Here is a 19,412-nt window from a genome sequence, read left to right as displayed (position 1 = left end):
AAAAAAAAAAAAAGAATTCAATTAATTCAAAGACAAAATCACCAAAGATTTTGATACATTAAGACAAGAATTTGCAGTCCTGAAAGATCTGAGAAATACAGTAGAATCCCTCAGTAACAGAATAGAGCAGGCAGAAGAAAAGATTTGTGAGAAGACAAAGTGTTTGAACACTTCCAAACACTCAAAGAGGAAGAGAAGTGGAGAGCCAAAATGGATCATTCTCTCAGAGAGGTCTGGGATAATTAGAAGAAAACTAATATTCGCCTTATAGGAATTCCTGAAGGCGACGAGGTGGCTTTGAAAGGCACAGAGGCTCTTCTTCATGAGATAATGAAGGAGAATTTCCCAGACATTGCAAGAGATTCTGAAATTCAGGGTGGCGCCTGTGGCTCAAGGAGTAGGGCACCAGCCCCATATACTGGAGGTAGTGGGTTCAAACCTGGCCCCAACTTAAGAAAAAAAAAAAAAGAGAGATTCTGAAATTCACATAGGAGACAGTTTCAGAACCCAGCACAACTCAACCCGAATAAGACATCTTCTAGGCACATTATAATTAACTTTGCCAAAGTTAAAATGAAGGAGAAAATTCTGCAAGCAGCCAGATGTAAGAAAACCATTACCTACAAGGGGAAGAACATTAGAATGACTATAGATCTCTCTGCTGAAACCTTTCAAACTAGAAGAGGGTGGTCATTGACTTCTAATCTCCTAAAACAAAATAACTTTCAACCCAGGATCTTGTATCCAGTGAAACTGAGTTTCATTTATGATAGAGAAATTAAATACTTTAATGACAATCACATGTTGAAGAAATTCGCCATAACTAGACTAGCTCTCCAAGATATTCTTAGACCTATCCTCCATAATGACCAGTGCACTCTTCCACCACAAAAGTAAACTCACTCAGAAACTTTTGATCAAATTCCAACTTCCATAGTGGCAAAGGATTAAAAATATCCACTGGACTTTCGAAAAACTCGATACCCAAAATTCTACTAGGCTTATCGATGTTCTCAATTAATGTGAATGGCTTAATTTGCCCTCTAAAGAGGCACAGGTTGGCTGCCTGGATACAAAAACTCAGGCCAGATATCTGCTGCATACACAAGAATCTCATCTTACCTTAAAAGATAAATATAGTCTCAGGGTGAAGGGATGGTCATCTATATTTCAGGCAAATGGAAATCAGAAAAAAAAAGGTGTTGCAATTTTATTCACAGATACAATAGACTTTAAACCAACAAAAGTAAGGAAAGATAAGGATGGTCACTTCATATTTCTTAAGGGTAACACTCAACATGATGAGATTTCAATTATTAACAATTATGCACCCAACCGGAATTCAACTCAATTTATAAAAGAGACTCTAATAGACATGAGCAACTTGATTTCCTCCAGCACCATAATAGTCAGAATTTTTTTTTTTTTTGCAGTTTTTGGCCAGGGCTGGGTTTGAACCCGCCACCTCTGGTATATGGGGCCGGCGCCCTACCCCTTTGAGCCACAGGAGCCGCCCAGAAATTCTTTCTTTTTTTAATAGTCGGAAATTTTAACACTCCTTTGGCAGTGTTGGATAGATCCTCCAAAAGGAAGCTGAGCAAAGAAATTTTAGACTTTGGGCAGCACCTGTGGCTCAAAGGAGTAGGTTGCTGGCCCCACATACTGGAGGTGGTGGGTTCAAACCTGGCCCCCTGCTAAAAAAAAAAAATAAGAAAAGAAATTTTGGACTTAAATTTAACCATTCAACAAATTAGATTTAACAGACATCTACAGAACATTTCATCTTAACAAAACTGAATACACATTCTTCTCATCAGCCCATGGAACGTACTCCAAAATTGATAACATCTTAGGTCACAAGTCTAACCTCAGCAAATTTAAAAAAATAGAAATTATTCCTTGCATCTTCTTGGACCATCATGGAATAAAAGTTGAACTCAATAACAACAGGAATCTGCATACTCATACAAAAACATGGAAACTAAATAACCTTATGCTGAATAATAGCTGGGTCATAGATGAGTTTAAAGAGGAAATTACCAAATTTTTGGAACAAAATGATAATGAAGACACGAATTACCAGAACCTCTGGAATACCATAAAGGCAGTCCTAAGAGGGAAATTTATAGCACTGCAAGCCTTCCTCAAGAGAACAGACAGTGCCTGTGGCTCAAGCGGCTAAGGCACCAGCCACATACACCTGAGCTGGCGGGTTTGAATCCAGCCCGGGGCCCACCAAACAACAATGACAGCTGCAACCAAAAAGTAGCCAGGCGTTGTGGCGGACGCATGTAGTCCCAGCTACTTGGGAGGCGGAGGCAGGAGAATCACTTAAGCCCAGGAGTTGGAGATTGCTGTGGGCTGTGATGCCACGGCACTCTACCCAGGACAACAGCTTGAGGCTCTGTCTCAAAAAAAAAAAAAAAAAGAGAGAGAGAGAACAGAAAGAGAGGAAATTAACAACTTAATGGGACATCTAAAGCAACTGGAAAAGGAAGAACATTCCAATCCCAAATCCAGCAGAAGAAAAGAAATAACCAAAATTAGAGCAGAATTAAATGAAATTGAAAACAAAAGGATTATACAATGGATCAATAAATCAAAAAGTTGGTTTTTTGAAAAGGTCAATAAAATAGATAAACCTTTGGCTAATTTAACCAGGAAAAAAATAGTAAAATCTCTAATTTCATCAATCAGAAATAGTAAAGATGAAATAACAACAGACTCCTCAGAAATTAAAAAATCCGAAGGAAATTGACCAATACTTGGAAGCATGCCACCTTCCTAGACTTAGCCAGAATGAAGTGGAAATGTTGAACAGGTCTATATAAATTCTGAAATACCATCAACTATACAAAATCTCCCTAAAAAGAAAAGCCCAGGACCAGATGGCTTCACATGAGCATTCTACCAAACCTTTAAAGAGGAACTAGTACCTATATTACTCAATATTTTTCAAAATATAGAAAAAGAAGGAATATTACCCAACACATTCTATGAAGCAAACATCACCTTGATCCTCAAACCAGGAAAGGACTCAACAAGAAAAGAAAATTATAGACCAGTATCACTAACGGATATTGATGCAAAAATATTCAACAAGATCCTAGCAAACAGAATCCGGCAACACATCAAACAAATTATACACCATGACCAAGTGGGTTTTATCCCAGAGTCTCAAGGCTGGTTCAATACGTAAATCTATAAATATAATTCATCACATAAACAAATTAAAAAACAAAGACCATATGATTCTCTCAATTGATGCAGAAAAATCTTTTGATAATATCTAGTATCCTTTCATGATCAGAACACTTAAGAAAATGGGTATAGAAGGAACATTTCTTAAACTGATAGAGGCCATCTATAGCAAACCCACAGCCAATATAGTATTGAATGGAGTTAAATTGAAATCATTTCCACTCAGATCAGGAACCAGGCAAGACTGTCCATTGTCTCCACTGCTTTTTAACATTGTAATGGAAGTCTTAGCCACCACAATTAGGCAAGAAAAGGTGATCAAGGGTATCCATAAAGGGTTAGAAGAAATCAAACTTTCACTCTTCACAGATGATATGATTGTATATCTGGAAAACATCAGGAATTCTACTACAAAACTCTTAGAAGTGATCAAGGAATACAGTAGCATCTCAGGTTACAAAATCAACACTCATAAATCTGTAGCCTTTATATATACCAACAATAGTCATGCTGAAAAAGTCAAGGACTCTATTCCGTACACAGTAGTGCCAAAGAAGATGAAATATTTGGGAGTTTACTTAACAAAGGACGTGAAAGATCTCTATAAAGAGAACTATGAAACTCTAAGAAAAGAAATAGCTAAAGATGTTAACAAATGGAAAAATATACCATGCTCATGGCTGGGAAGAATCAACATTATTAAAATGTCCATACTACCCAAAGCAATATACAATTTTAATGCAATCCCTATTAGAGCTCCACTGTGAAAGATCTCGGAAAAATAATACTTCGTTTTATATGGAATCAGAAAAAACCTTGAATAGCCAAGACATTACTCAGAAATAAAAACAAAGTAGGAGGAATCACGCTACCAGATCTCAGACTATACTATAAATTGATAGTGATCAAAAACAGCATGGTACTAGCACAAAAATAGAGAGATAGATGTATGGAACAGAACAAAGAACCAAGAGATGAACCCAGCTACATACCATTATTTGATCTTTGACAAGCCAATTAAAAACATTCAGTGGGGAAAAGATTCCCTATTTAACAAATGGTGCTGGTTAAACTGGCTGGAGAGACCTGTAGAAGACTGAAACTAGACCCACACCTTTCACCATTAACTAGATAGACTCTCACTGGATTAAAGATTTAAACTTAAGACATGAAACTATAAAAATATTAGAAGAAAGTGCAGGGAAAACACTTGAAGAAATTGGCCTGGGTGAATATTTTATGAGGACCCCCTAGGCAATTGAAGCAACACCAAAAATACACACCTGGGACCTGATCAAACTAAAAAGCTTCTGCACAGCCAAGAACACAGGAAGTAAAGCAAGCAGACAGGCCTCAGAATGGGAGAAGATATTTGCAGGTTAGTTTCCGACAAAGGTTTAATAACCAGAATTCACAGAGAACTCAAATGTATTAGCAAGAAAAGAACAAGTGATCCCATCTCAGGATGGACAAGGGACTTGAAGAGAAACTTCTCTGAAGAAGACAGGAGCACGGCCTACAGACATATGAAAAAATATTCATGATCCTTAATCATCAAAGAAATGCAAATCAAAACTACTTTGAGATATCATCTAACTCCAGTAAGATTAGCCCACATCACAAAATTCCAAAACCAGAGATGCTGGCGTGGATGTGGAGTAAAGGGAACATTTCTGCACTGCTGATGGGAATGCAAACTAATACGATCCTTTTGGAAAGATGTTTGGAGAATACTTAGAGATCTAAAACAGCATTTGATCCTACAATTCCTCTACTAAGTATATACCCAGAAGACCAAAAATCACGTAACAAAGATATTTGTACCAGAATGTTTACTGCAGCCCAATTCATAATTGCTAAGTCATGGAGGAAGCCCAAGTGCCCATCGACCCACAAATGGATTAATAAATTGTGGTATATGTACACCATGGAATACCATGGAATATTATGCAACCTTAAAGAAAGATGGAGACTTTACCACTTTCATGTTTACATGGATGGAGCTGGAACATATTCTTCTTAGTAAAGTATCTCAAGAATGGAAGAAAAAGTATCCAATGTACTCAGCCCTACTATGAAACTAATTTATAGCTTTCATATGAAAGCTATAACCCAGTTATAACCTAAGAATATGGGGAAAGGGGAGAAGGAGGGGAGGGAAGGGAGGAGGATAGGTAGAGGGAGGGTAATCAGTGGGACCACACCTATGGTGCTTCTTACAAGGGTATATGTGAAATCTACTAAGTGTAGAATATAAATGTCTTAACAATAACTAAGAAAATGCCATGAAGGCTATGTTAACCAGTTTGATGAAAATATTTCAAATTGTATAAAAAACCAGCACATTGTACCCCATGATTGCATTAATGCAAAAAGCTATGATTTAATAAAAAAAGAAAAAGAAAAATAGAAAAACTAGCTGGGCATCATGGTGGGCACCTGTAGTCCCAGCTACTCAGGAGGCTGAGGCAAGAGGATCATCTGCGCCCAAGAGACGGAGGTTGCTGTAAGCTATGATGACACCATGGCACTCTACCCAGGGTGACAGAATCAGAGTCTGTCTCAAAAAAAAAAAAAAAAAAGAGTTGATTCAAATATTTCTATTTCATATATTCATACAACCACTTTGGAAAACTGGTGGTAGTATCTACTAAAGCCAAACAGGCGAATACATCTATGAACCAGCAAGTCCAATCCTAGACACATAAAAAAAATGAGTTTATCAAAATATTCATTAAAAGACATAGACAAGAGTCTTCATAGCAGCCCTTTTCTTAATTACCAAAACTTGGAAGGAAATAATCCACAATATAGGATAAGGTACATAGTATATTCATATACTGAGAATGAATGATCTGTTGCTACACACAACGTGGATATATATCACAAATGTTGACTATAAAAAAGTTAGACCCAAAAGAACACAGACTTACCTGATTCCATTTACATAAAATACAAAACCAGAAAAAATTAACCCATAGTGCTAGAAATCAGGATTATGATTACCCTGGAATGGAGGGAGGGAGTGACTAGAAGAGGGTGCATATACTACTACATGACATAGGTGCTAGTTACAGGGAGTGTTCATTTCATGAAAATTTAATGAAGTCCACACTTCTTATGTGATTATTTTGCTTTAATGATGATATATCTCAACCTTACAAAAAAATCCCAGGGAAGCTAATCTCTTCCAAGCCTGTGAATGGCCAGGCTAGCCTTCTGGATTTCTTATGGTATGTCCAAGATACAAGCAAGGCAATGAAATCAAAGAGTTTGCTCCCTTCTCTGAGCATCCTGGAACTTAAGTCTCATGCATAGTTTGCTAAACTGGAAAGACAGTATCAAAATCAGTTCAAGAAATACACCACTGATTTGTTTGCTTGGGAGAAAATAACTCAACCAGCACCAGATCTGGCAAACTTTCTACTCTTTAGTGAAACAGCTTATCCAAATTAAGCAGATCAGCAGAGTAGACTCCCTGGTACTTTGTTCTCTTTCTCCCTGTTGGCATATGGCTGTTCCTTAATGGGAGATACCTGGAAGGAGTTCTGAAATTTGAGTTTTTGTTTTTTTCCCCACCCAAATGGCGGGTGATCGGGGCTTTCTAGTGTTAAATCTGCAATACACAATTCACCTGAACTCTGGAAAACATCTGAAAAGGCCAGATGTCCAGATATACATATGGACTTAATGTAGAGCTAACCCCCATCTCCCAATGTTCTACTCACTCTCCAGCCAGCCTTACTTCACTTGAAACCAGCCCCAGCTTGGACCCCAAAGAAATCATACATGTTGGACGGTGCCTGTGGCTCAGTGAGTAGGGCGCCTGCCCCATATACTGAAGGTGGTGGGTTCAAACACGGCCCGGCCAAACTGCAACAAAAAAATAGCCAGGCATTGTGGCGGGTGCCTGTAGTCCCAGCTACTCAGGAGGCTACGGCAAGAGAATCACCTAAGCCCAAGAGATGAAGGTTGCTGTCACCGAGGGTGACAAAGTGAGACTCTGTCTCTAATAAATAAATAAAATTAAAAAAAGAAATCGTACATGTTCTAAACGTAATCAATTATCTGCATTCCTGGGGAAAGGGGTGGTTAAGATGCCTACCATTCCAGCTGAAGCTTTAGCAGAGTATCTCTTAGGAGTTTGCATTCCCGGTTATACTTCCAAGCTTCCTGCATTACTTCATTCAGCTTCTCATCTTCATTTTCTCCTATTGGTAAGGGTGAGAAGAAGTTGCATTTTTTCCTGCAGCATCCTGGGGTTTTAGTGTCAGAGATAGAAGGATGTGATGTCCAATGGGTTGAGAAGTGATGTTCAAACATGCAAAACTTCACCAGACACATTCTCTTTACTACTAATCCATACATTACATGTAGACTGCTTCTGGTCTTTGGACTCTTAACATCCTCACACAAATCCTTTCATGACACCAGAGTCAGCATTAGGGGATGGGAAATAGGCAGTGGCAGACCCTATTGCTGACCAAAGGAGTACCTGGCCAACCTAAACCCAAAAGAGGGAGAGGGCTACCATCTTTCTCCTAAGCTCATTTCTTACTTTAGAAACCATCTGAGGTACACTACATGAGGTCTCTTCAAAAGCAAGGAATCTAAGAAGATAGGTCAGCCCAACAATTTTCTGGCCTAGTACATCAAACATCTTACTCATTTGCTGAGACTAGGCCATCATATCCTGTTGAGTGGAGAGAGAACATACTGAAATAAAGCGCTTACCCCAAGGACCCATTTGTAAGTCATTCTGTCCATGATACAAGTAGCAGCAGCTAATTTTGAACTAGGGAGGTGTTCTCTTTGTATTTACAAGCTAATGGCAGCCTTGGCCTAAAAAGACTCTGGAAATAAGTTTAATAACCTGCAGCCTGATCCTGTCCACAATTTCCATCACACAGCTCACAGTAACTTCTAGCTCCTGGGCTTAGGTGATTCTCTTGTCTCAGCCTCCCAAATAGCTGCGAATATAGGCACCTGCCACAACGCCTGGCTATTAATTTTTGTATTTTTTTAATTTTTGCTTTCAATTTCAGCTGACTTTCCCTCTTCTTAGTTTGAAGTTATTTTTTTTTTCTTTCTTTTCCATTCTTCCTTTAGCGATTCTCTTGCCCTTTGCCTCTTAAGTAGCTGGGATTACTGGCGCCCGCTACAACGCCCAGCTTTTTTTTTTTTTTTTTTTTTTGTGGGGGTAGAGACTGGGTGTTACTTTGGCTCACTCCTGCTCATACTGGTCTTGAACCTCTGAGCTGAGGAAATCCACCCACCTCAGCCTCCCACAGTGCTGGGACTACAGGTGTGAGCCACCACGCATGGCCCAGGTTCATGATTTTGTAACAGTAGATTAAATTACTTTCTAAATATCTGATAACAGCTTGTGTTTGTTTGTTTGTTTTGAGACAGAGTCTCACTATGTTGCCCTCAGTAGAGTGCTCACAGCTTACAGCAACCTCAAACTCTTGGGCTTAAGCCAGTGGTTCTCAACCTTCCTAATGCCGCAGCCCTTTAATACAGTTCCTGTGGGTTGCGACCTACAGGTTGAGAACTGCTGACAAGCGATTCTTTTGCCTCAGCCTCCTAAGTAACTGGGACTATAGGCGCCTGCCTCAACGCCCACCTATTTTTTGGTTGTAGTTGTTGTTTAGCAGGCCCGGGCCGGGTCAAACATGCCAGCTTCGGTGTATGTGACCGGTGCTCTATTCACTGAGCTAAGGGAGCTGAGCCCCAGCTTGTGTTTTTTTCATATTTATTGTTGAAGGAATAATAATAAGTTTGTATAATTTCTTTTTTCACAGATTATCTTGATAATGGTAATAATAAAATGGCAATTCAGCAAGCAGATAAACTGTTGAAGAAAAATAAGGATCTTCATTGTGCTAAGGTCAGTTCTTTTGACCTTGAGTTACTTGTATTTGGTGGGTTATATTTATAGGTCTTAACCATAAAGGGAAAAAATGTTTATTCTCTTTAGGGACTATTTGTGTGTTTTTAGAGTACTTTGTAGACGATTTAGTTTCCTGGTCACTTATATGCCATAAATAATGTTTAATTAAAAGATAGATGTTTATGGGCTCAGCGCCTGTAGCTCATGCGGGTAAGGTGCCAGCTACATACAGCAGAGCTGGCGGGTTCGAATCCAGCCTGGGCCTGCCAAACAATAAAGGACAACTACAATCAAAAATAGCTGGGCATTGTGGTGGGCGCCTGTAGTCCCAGCTACTTGGGAGGCTGAGGCAAGAGAATCGCTTAAGCCCAGGAGTTGGAGGTTGCTGTGAGGTGTGACACCATGGCACTCTACTCAGGGCGACAGCTTCAGCGTCTGTCTCAAAAAAAAAAGGGGGGGGGCAGCGCCATATACCAAGGGGGGCGGATTCAAACCCTGCCCCGGCCAAACTGCAACAAAAAAATAGCTGGGTGGTTGGTAGGTGCATATAGTCCCAGCTACTCGAGAGGCTGAAGCACGAGAATCACCTAAGCCCAAGAGCTGAAAGTTGCTGTGAACTATGTGACAGAGCTATTGTTGGAGGTTGCTGTGAGCTGCAATAAAGTGAGACTCTGTCTGTACAAAAAAAAAAAAAAAAAAGAAAAGATAGATGTTTATGGGCAGTGCTTGTGGTTCAAAGGAGAAGGGCGCTGGCCCCATATAGCAGAGGTGGCAGGTTCAAACCCAGCCCCGGCCAAAAACTGCAAAAAAAAAAAAAAAATAGATGTTTATTTCTTTGGATATTATTTATCTAATTTTATTTTTTTTGAGACATAGTCTCACTGTGTTGCCCTGGGTAGAATGCTGTGACATCACAGCTCACAGCAACCTCAAGCTCTTGGACTTAAGTGATTCTCTTGCCTCAGCCTCCCAAGTAGATGGGATTACAGGCTCCCACCACAATGCCCGGCTATTTTTTGGATGGAGTTGTCGTTGTTTGGCAGGCCCAGCTGGATTTGAATCTTCCAGCTCCAGTGTCTGTGGCTGGTGTCCTAGCTGCTGAGCTACAGGTACCAAGCCTATTTATCTAATTATTTAATTTTCACAGTGTTCTTGTAAGCAATATTGTATGTTCTTAATATGACTGAAATAGGAAACACTGGGCAGTGCCTGTGGCTTAGTGAATAGGGCGCTGGCCCCATGTACTGAGGGTGGCACGTTCTAACCTGGCCCCTGCCAAACTGCAACTGCAAAAAAATTAGCTGGGTATTGTGTCAGGTGCCTGTAATCCCAAGTACTCAGGAGGCTGAGGCAAGTGAATCTCCTAAGCCCAGGAGCTGGAGGTTGCTGTGAGCTGTGATGCTACGGCACTCTACCGAGGGCAATAAAGTGAGACTCTTGTCTCTTAAAAAAAAAGAAATAGGAAAAACTTTTGATTTGCTTATATTTTCTGTAAAAATAGGTTTGGTTTATTAACAACCTAGGTATACTGGGCGGCGCCCGTGGCTCAGTCGGTAAGGCGCCGGCCCCATATACCGAGGGTGGTGGGTTCAGGCCCGGCCCCGGCCAAACTGCACAAAAATAGCCGGGCATTGTGGCGAGTGCCTGTAGTCCCAGCTGCTGGGGAGGCTGAGGCAGGAGAATCGCTTAAGCCCAGGAGTTGGAGGTTGCTGTGAGCTGTGTGAGGCCATGGCACTCTACCAAGGGCCATAAAGTGAGACTCTGTCTCTACAAAAAAAAAAAAAAAAAAAAAAAAAAACAACCTAGGTATACCTTACAATTTGTGCTTTCAGATTGGCTTTCTTTGATTCATATTTCTTTTTCTGTCCTGGTATGTTATTTTTTGAGACAGATTCTCACTCTGTTATCCAGACTAGAGTGCTTGTGGTGCCAGCTTAGATCACAGCAAACGAAGTGCTAGGTTCAAGCTATCCTCCTACATCAGTTTCCTGAGTGAGGAGGCACCCTTGCTCAGGTTGGTCTTGAACTCCTGTGCTCAAGCAATCTTCCCTCCTCCACCTCCCATATATGAGGCGTGAGCTACTGCACCTAGCTTTTTTCTTCCTTTTTTTAATTTTTTGAAACAGAGTCTCACTTTGTCACCCTCAGTAGAGTGCTGTGGCATCACATTTCACAGGAACCTCAGACTCTTGGGCTCAAGTGATTCTCTTGCCTCAGCGTTCCGTGTACTGGGACTGTAGGTTCCTGCCACAACACTTGGCTGTTTTTAGAGACGAGGTCTCAGTCTTGCTTAGGCTGGTCTCAGACTCCTGAGCTTAAGCAATTTACTCACTTTGGCCTCCCAGAGTGCTAGGACTACAGGAGTGAGTCTTGGCTTTCTGTCCTTTTAGAAACTGATACTTCTTTTCTTTCTATTAGGTCTTAAAGGCAATTGGTCTACAGAGAACTGGAAAGCAAGAAGAAGCCTTCACCTTGGCACAGGAGGTGGCAGCCCTTGAACCCACAGATGACAACTCACTGCAGGCACTGACTATTCTTTACCGGGAGATGCATCGACGTGTGTTTCTTTCTTTTCATTATTTTTCAACCCGAACTAAATTTTTGGACATTTCTGATTGAGTTTTTTAGTTAGCTTTGCCTGATGTACTTGTCATTTATGATATGAATAGATGGCAAAAGGGAGAATGATATATTAGCTGTGGTTTGTGAAGATTGTAGACAGAAAGGATAGTTACATGTATTAGGGTCCATGAATTGAGATTGCCTTTTTTTTTTTTAGAGACAGAGGCTCACTTTATCACCCTCAGTAGAGTGCCGTGGTGCCACTGACCACAGCAGCCTCCAATTCCTGGGCTTAGGCGATTCTCTTGCCTTAGCCTCCAAGTAGCTGGGACTATAGGCACCCTCCACAGCGCCTGGCTATTATTTTGTTGCAGTTTGGCTGGGGCCGGGTTTGAACCTGCCACCTTCAGTATATGGGGCCAGCGCCCTACTCACTGAGCCACAGGCACTGCCCATGTCCTTGAATTGAAATGAAAAAGTGAGATTGTTGTGATATTTTGTTTAGTTCAATGTAGGTCTTTTATTTTACTTTTTTTTAAATTCTACTTTTTTTTAATGTTTTATTTATTTATTTTTGCAGTTTTTGGCCAGAGCTGGGCTTGAACCCACCACCTCCGGCATATGGGTCCGGCGCCTTACTCCTTTGAGCCACAGGTGCCGCCCAGTGTTTTATTTTTTGATACGGAGTCTCACTCTATTGCTCTGGGTGGAGTTCTGTGGTGTCATAGTTCACAGCAACCTCAAACTCTTGTTTGAACTCATGCTATCCTCTTGCTTTAGCCTCTTGAGTAGCTGGGACTGTAGGCACCACCACAACACCCAGCTAGTTTTTCTATTTTTAGAAGGGACAGAGTCTTACTCCTATTCAGGCTGGTCTCGAATTCCTAAGCTCAGGCAGTCTGCTTGCCTTTGCCTTGCCTTACAGAGTGCTAGGCTTACAGGTGTGAGCCACAGTGCCCAACCTCCTTTTACACTTTAATATGGAAAATTTGAAAAATAGACAAAACTGTAAGAGTATAATAAATCCCACGATATTTTGATTACCCACCTTGAGCAGTTATCCAGCCATAGCCAATTTTATTTTGTCTGTACTCCTCCTTCTGCCAGATTATTTTAGAGCACCTTCTGGATAACATACCATTTCATCTCTGAATAGATTTTCATTATCGATTTCTTAAATATATTATTATGAAATATACATATTGTTCATATTACATACCATGAAAGAATATATTTTATGTAAGATATGAGTGAATTTGTTGTGTAGTAATTAACACTCATGAATCCACCATCTTACTTAAGAACCAGAATATTATCTGTATTAGGAAGGCATCTTGTGTGTTCCTTACCAATCTTAGTTCCCCTTTTACTTCCCAAGAGAAACTTGCTATCCTGAATAGTTCTTTTTTTCTTGGTTTTCATTTCTATTTTTTTTCCAGACAGAGTCTCACTTTGTTCCCCTTGGGAGTGCTGAGGTGTCATAGCTGACAGCAACCTCAAACTCTTAGGTTTAAGCTATCAAAACTTAAAACTTTCATTTCAATTCAAGGACCCGGGCAGTGCCTGTGGCTCAGTGAGTAGGGCGCTGGCTGGGGCGCTGCCTCAGCCTCGCAAGTAGCTGGGACTACAGACGCCTGCCACTGTGCTTGGCTATTTTTTAGAGATAGCCAAGCTCAGGCTTTCTCTTTCTTGTTCTTGCTCAGGCTGGTCTTAAACTCTTGAGCTCAAGTGATCCACTGCCTTGGCTTCCCAGAGTGCTAGATTACAAGTGTGAGCCACCGTGCCCAACCCTGTCTTTTTTTTTTTTTTTTGGTAGAGACAGAGTTTCACTTTATCGCTCTCGGTATAGTGTGGCGTCACACAGCTCACAGCAACCTCCAACTCTTGGGCTTAGGCGATTCTCCTGCCTCAGCCTCCCGAGTAGCTGGGACTACAGGCGCCCACCACAATGCCCGGCTATTTTTTTTTTGTTGTTGTTGCAGTTTGGCCGGGGCTGGGTTTGAACCCGCCACCCTCGGTATATGGGGCTGGTGCTCTGCTCACTGAGCTACAGGTGCCGCCCTAACCCTGTCTTTTTGAGACATTTGCACTCTGTCCCCCTGGGTAGAGTTCTGTGGCATCATGGTTCAAGCAACCTCAAAGACTTGTTTGAACTCAGGTGATCCTCTTGCCCCAGCCTTCTTTGTAGGTGGGATTACAGGAGCCTGCCAGTACACCCAGCTAGTTTTATTTTTAGCGGAGAGAGGGTATGGCTCTTGCTCAGGCTGGTCTTGAACTCCTGAAGTTAGCCAATCCACCTATCTCAGCCTCCCAGAGTGCTAGGATTATAGGTGTGAGTCACCACACTGGGCCACCTTGCTTTTCTTCAAATATTCATCAAGTTTTAGCCAGGTGCAGTGGTTTAGGCCTGTAATCCTAGCACTCTGGGAGGCCAAAGCAGGTGGATTGCCTGACCTCAGGAGCTCGAGACTAGCCAGAGCAAGAATCTATCTCTCCTAAAAAAACAAACAAACAAATAGGAAAACTAGCCAGGTACCTATAGTCCCAGCTACTTGGGAAACTGAGGCAAGAAGATTGTTTAAGCCCAAGAGTTTGAGGTTGTTGTGAGCTGTGATACTAGGGCACTCTACCCAGGGTGACAGAGTGAGACTCTGCCTTAAAAATAAAGAAATAATAAGTTTTTTCTGTAAGTAATGCATGATTAGCTTTGCTTGGTTTTGAACTTCATGTAAGTGAATTTGTACTATATAAACACTAACTTTTATTTTTTATCTGATATTCAAGTTGTTGTAGTTCACTTTTATTGTTTTTTTTTTTTTTTTTTTTTTTTTTAGAGACAGAGTCTCATTTTATCACCCTCACTAGAGTGCCATGGCATTACAGCTCACAGCAACCTGTAGCTCCTGGGTTTAGATGATTCTCATGCCTCAGCCTCCCAAGTAGCTGGGACTACAGGCGCCTGCCACAACACCTGGCTATTTTTTTGTTGCAGTTTAGCCAGGGCTGGGTTTGAACGCACTACCCTTGGTATATGGGACCGGTGCCCTACTCACTGAGCCACAGGCGCTGCCCTATTCACTTTATTGTTATAAAAGTTTTTCTTTTTTGAGTGACTACATTACAATCTTAAGAGTGTAGTTGTTGGATCATAAGGGTGTATGTTTAGCTTGAAAATAAGGAAAGATAGGCAATGCCCATAGCTCAGTGGGTAGGGCGACGGCCACCTACACCAAGGCTGACGGGTTCGATTCCAGCCTGGGACAGCTAAAAGCAACAAGGACATTTGCAACAGAAAAATAGCCGGGTGTTGTGGTGGGTGCCTGTATTCCCAGCTACTTGGGAGGCTGAGGCAAGAGAATTGCTTGAGCCCAAGAGTTTGAGGTTGCTGTGCGCTATGACACAACGCCACTCTACTGAAAAAAAAAAAAAAAAAGGAAAGATAATGTCATTTTGTTTTCTCAGTATCCCAGAAGTTCATGACTTTTTTTTTTTTTTTTTTTTGAGACAGAGTCTCACTAGGTCACCCTCAATAGAGCTGTGGCGTCATAGCTCACAGCAACCTCAAACTCCTGGGCTTAAGTGATTCTCTTGCCTCAGCCTCCCAAGTAGCTGGGACTACAGTGCCCGCCACAACACCTGGATATTTTTGGTGGTTTTGTTGTTGCAGTTGTCTAGTTGGCCTGGGCCAGGTTCAAACACGCCACCGTTTGACACTGTAACCGCTGTAGGCATCGAGCCATTTTATGATTTTTGATTGCTCCACGTCCATGTCAATGTTTGGTATTTTTTATTTTTTATTTATTTATTTTTTTAGACAGTTTTATTTTGTCCACCTCAATAGAGTGCCATGGCGTTGTACCTCATAGCAACCTCAAACTTTAGGGCTCAAGTGATCCTCTTGCCTTAGCCTCCCAAGTAGCTGGGACTACAGGCACCCACCACAACATCCAGCTGTTTTTTAGAGAATGGGGTCTTGCTCTTGCTCAGGCTGGTCTCGAACTCCTGAGGTCAGGCAGTCTAACTGTCTCAGCCTCCCAAAGTAACACGTGGTATTCTTTTTTTTTTTTTGTAGAGACAGAGTCTCACTTTATTGCCCTTGGTAGAGTGCCGTGGCATCACACAGCTCACAGCAACCTCCAGCTCCTGGGCTTAAGCGATTCTCTTGCCTCAGCCTCCCGAGTAGCTGGGACTACAGGTGGCCGCCACAGCACCCGGCTATTTTTTTGTTGCAGTTTGGCCGGGGCTGGGTTTGAACCCGCCACCCTCGGCATATGGGGCCGGCACCCTACTCACTGAGCCACAGGCGCCGCCCGTGGTATTCTTTTTTTTTCTGTAGAGACAGTCTCACTTTATTGCCCTCGGTAGAGTACCGTGGCATCACAGCCCACAGCAACCTCCAACTCCTGGGCCTAGGCGATTCTCTTGCCTCAGACTCCCAAGTAGCTGGTACTGCAGGTGCCCGCCACAACACCTCGGTCTTTTTTTTTTTTTTTCTTTGACACAGAGTCTCACTATGTCACCCTTGATAGAGTGCCATGGAGTCACAGCACACAGCAACCTCAGACTCTTGGGCTTAAGTGATTCTCTTGCCTCAGCCTCCCAAGTAGCTGAGACTTAGAGGCACTGGCCACAACATCCGGCTTTTTTTTTTGTTGTAGTTCTTTAGTAGGCCCTGGCCAGGTTTGAAGCCACCAGCCCCAGTGTATGTGGCCAGCGCCCTAATCCCTGAGCCACAGGCGCCAGGCCAACACTTGCTATTCTTAACCTTTAAAATTTTTGCTAACCTGGTGGGCGGAAAATGTTATTTTATAGTTCAATTTTGTTTTTAATTCTTATAAAGAGTTAGGATATTTTGATTATTTAGAGATTATGTTGGTTTAGAGATTTTTCCCTAGTGTTAATTTTTTTTTGACATAAAGTCTTACTCTGTTGCCCAGGCTAGAGTGCGGTGCCATCATAGCTCACAGCAACTTCAAACTCTTGGGTTCAAGGGATCCTCTTGCCTCAGCCTTCAAGTAGCCAGCTGCCTACCACAACTCCTGGTTAATTTTTTTTCTCTTTCTATTTTTAGTGGAGATTGGGTCTCACTCTTGTTCAGGCTGGTCTCTAAACTCTTTTTTTTTTTTTTTTTTTGTAGAGACAGAGTCTTGCTTTATGGCCCTCGGTAGAGTGCCTTGGCATCAAACAGCTCACAGCAACCTCCAACTCCTGGGCTTAAGTGATCCTCCTGCCTCAGCCTCCCGAGTAGCTGGGACTACAGGCGCCCGCCACAACGCCCGGCTATTTTTTGGTTGCAGTTTGGCCAGGGCCGGGTTTGAACCCGCCACCCTCGGCATATGGGGTCGGCGCCTTACCGACTGAGCCACAGGCGCCGCCCTGGTCTCTAAACTCTTGAGCTCAGGCAATTCATCTGCCTTGGCCTCTAGAGTGCTAGGATGCTAAGATTACAGGCATGAACCATCTCACCCTGCCATAAAAATTTGTCTATTTCACAAATACTCGTTGAATGTTTGTTTCTTTCCTTTTCTTTTTTTTTTTTTTGAGACACAGTCTCTCACAGTCTTGTTGCCCTCGGTAGAGTGCTGTGACGTCACAGCTCACAGCAACCTCAAACTCCTAGGGTTAAGTGATTCTGTTGTGGCAGCCTCCCAAGTAACCAGGACTATAGGCGTCTGCCACAAGGCCCAGCTATTATTTTAGAAATGAGGTCTTGGTCTGGCTCTGGATGGTCTCCCAACTCCACCTGCCTCCACTCTGGCCTCCCAGAATGCTAGGATTAGAGACAGGAGCCACTGCACCCAGCCCATTGAATGTTTCTTTATGGCAGGTATTCTGTTAGAGTCATAGATGAAAATATTTTTTCTGCCCTTATGTTACTCCTAGTACCTAAGGGGAAATATTAATGGATAAGTATACTGTATTGGGTATTAATAAATTATGTAACAGTTACTTATATGATTCCAAGATGCCAGAGAGATATAGTGATCAAATTGGAGGAGCAGAGATGGGATTCAGAGAAAGTCTTGCAGTGAGAGTTATATTTGAAATTGATATTGGATGATGTTCATTGACTAGAAAAAAGAACAAAGGGAATAATGTAAAGGCATGGTGGTAGGTATGATACGACACTGGGCATGTGTTGAAACTACAAATAGTTTGATGTGACTAGATAAAGTATTGGAGAAAAGAGGCCAGATCCTATAGGGTCTTGTGTGTTGTAAATATGATGAGGCCTGAATTATTTCATGCTTCCTTCAAACAAAACCTAACCAGAAGTAATGATCAGATGACGCAATGCAAATATTTCTTCCTTAAATTAAATGCTTTTAGGATTGTCTTTAATTATTGGAATTAAATAGGAATAAAATTAAATGCTTTTAGGATTGTCTTTAATTATTGAAATATAATGTAAATCTTATTTCTCTTTATCTTAGCGGAGTTAGTTACAAAACTTTATGAGGCAGCTGTGAAGAAAGTTCCCAATGGTGAGGAGTATCACTCTCACCTTTTCATGGCCTATGCCAGAGTGGGTGAATACAAGAAAATGCAACAGGTAATATGATCCCCAAACCCACTGGGCTATGGGATTTGCTATTGGAGTCTTTTAACGTGATTTAATTAGACTGGAGTATATGTGGAATTGAATTTATTTAATTGTATATGGAGATAAGTCACTTATTTTCCCTATGGGTTTAAAGATAAATTATTATTCAAGCTCTTTAAGTGTTTATTTTGGGGAAAAGTTTGTCTTTTATGTCTTGGTGAAGTGTTTTCATTCTGGCAAGTGTGCTTAAGATTGTCCCACTATATCAGATAGCTGTTAAATTTTCAGAAAATGGGGAGAAATCTCACAACAAAAACTGGACAGACTATAGAAAAAATAAATTTTTTCTTGCATAACACAGGCTTCAATCTAATTTGTAAAATGTAACTTTTTTTGTTTTGGAGTTTTTCAGGGGTTGCAGGATCTCACTCTCTTGCCAGGGCTAGTGCGTCATGGCCTCCGCCTGAATCACAGCTACCTCTAACTCCTGGACTCAAGCAATGCTTCTTTCTGTGTCTGCTTCCCATACGCCACCATGCCTTATTTTTCTATTTTTGGTAGAGGTAGGATATCTATCTTTTTTTGTGTGGTTTTTGGCCGGGGCTGGATTTGAACCCTCCACCGCCGGCATATCGGACTGGCGCCCTACTCCTTGAGCCACAGGCGCCGCCCGGGTATCTATCTTGCTTAGGCTGGTCTTGAACTCTGGAGCTCAAGGGATGCTCCTACCTTGGCCTCCCAGAGTGCTAAGATCAGAGACATGAGCCACTGCCCCAAGTAATATTTCTTATAAGTATATTTAAAACCATTGTAAATGAAGAATAGGTAGGCATTCATATATATGGTGATTAGATCTTCCTTTTCTGTAAGTGACATTCCTGTTCTCTGAGTCACCAACTTAGAACCATGTTTCACAAACTTGCTTGTCATTCACAATTTTCTATTTCATTAGATTATCTAAGTCTGCAATAGACTGTGGACATGAAATTTTTATATTGTATTTCTTTTTTTTTTTTTTTTAATAGAGACAGAGTCTTACTTTATAGCCCTCGGTAGAGTGTCATGGCATCACACAGCTCACAGCAACCTCCAACTCCTGGGCTTCAGCGATTCTCTTGCCTCAGCCTCCCGAGTAGCTGGGACTACAGGCACCTGCCACAACACCCGGCTATTTTTTGGTTGCAGTTCAGCCAGGGCCGGGTTTGAACCCGC

The 19,412-nt window shown here is 41.7% G+C and overlaps 1 protein-coding gene across 1 annotated transcript in view; it reads left to right on the top strand.

The window, feature by feature from the left end:
- LOC128584490 (N-alpha-acetyltransferase 25, NatB auxiliary subunit-like) overlaps positions 1 to 19,412 on the top strand; it is a 77,355-nt gene that overhangs the window by 37,471 nt on the left and 20,472 nt on the right. Inside the window, exons 2-4 of the mRNA XM_053589414.1 lie at positions 9,006 to 9,091; positions 11,513 to 11,651; positions 18,091 to 18,209. Coding sequence (XP_053445389.1) covers positions 9,006 to 9,091; positions 11,513 to 11,651; positions 18,091 to 18,209 — 344 coding nt within the window. The remainder of the gene's footprint in view (positions 1 to 9,005; positions 9,092 to 11,512; positions 11,652 to 18,090; positions 18,210 to 19,412) is intronic.

Source organism: Nycticebus coucang, chromosome 4 (genome assembly GCF_027406575.1).
Source record: "Nycticebus coucang isolate mNycCou1 chromosome 4, mNycCou1.pri, whole genome shotgun sequence".
Lineage (NCBI taxonomy): Eukaryota > Metazoa > Chordata > Mammalia > Primates > Lorisidae > Nycticebus > Nycticebus coucang.
The sequence above is the reverse complement of the archived record's forward strand: the minus strand, read 5'-3'. Positions and strand labels throughout refer to the sequence as shown.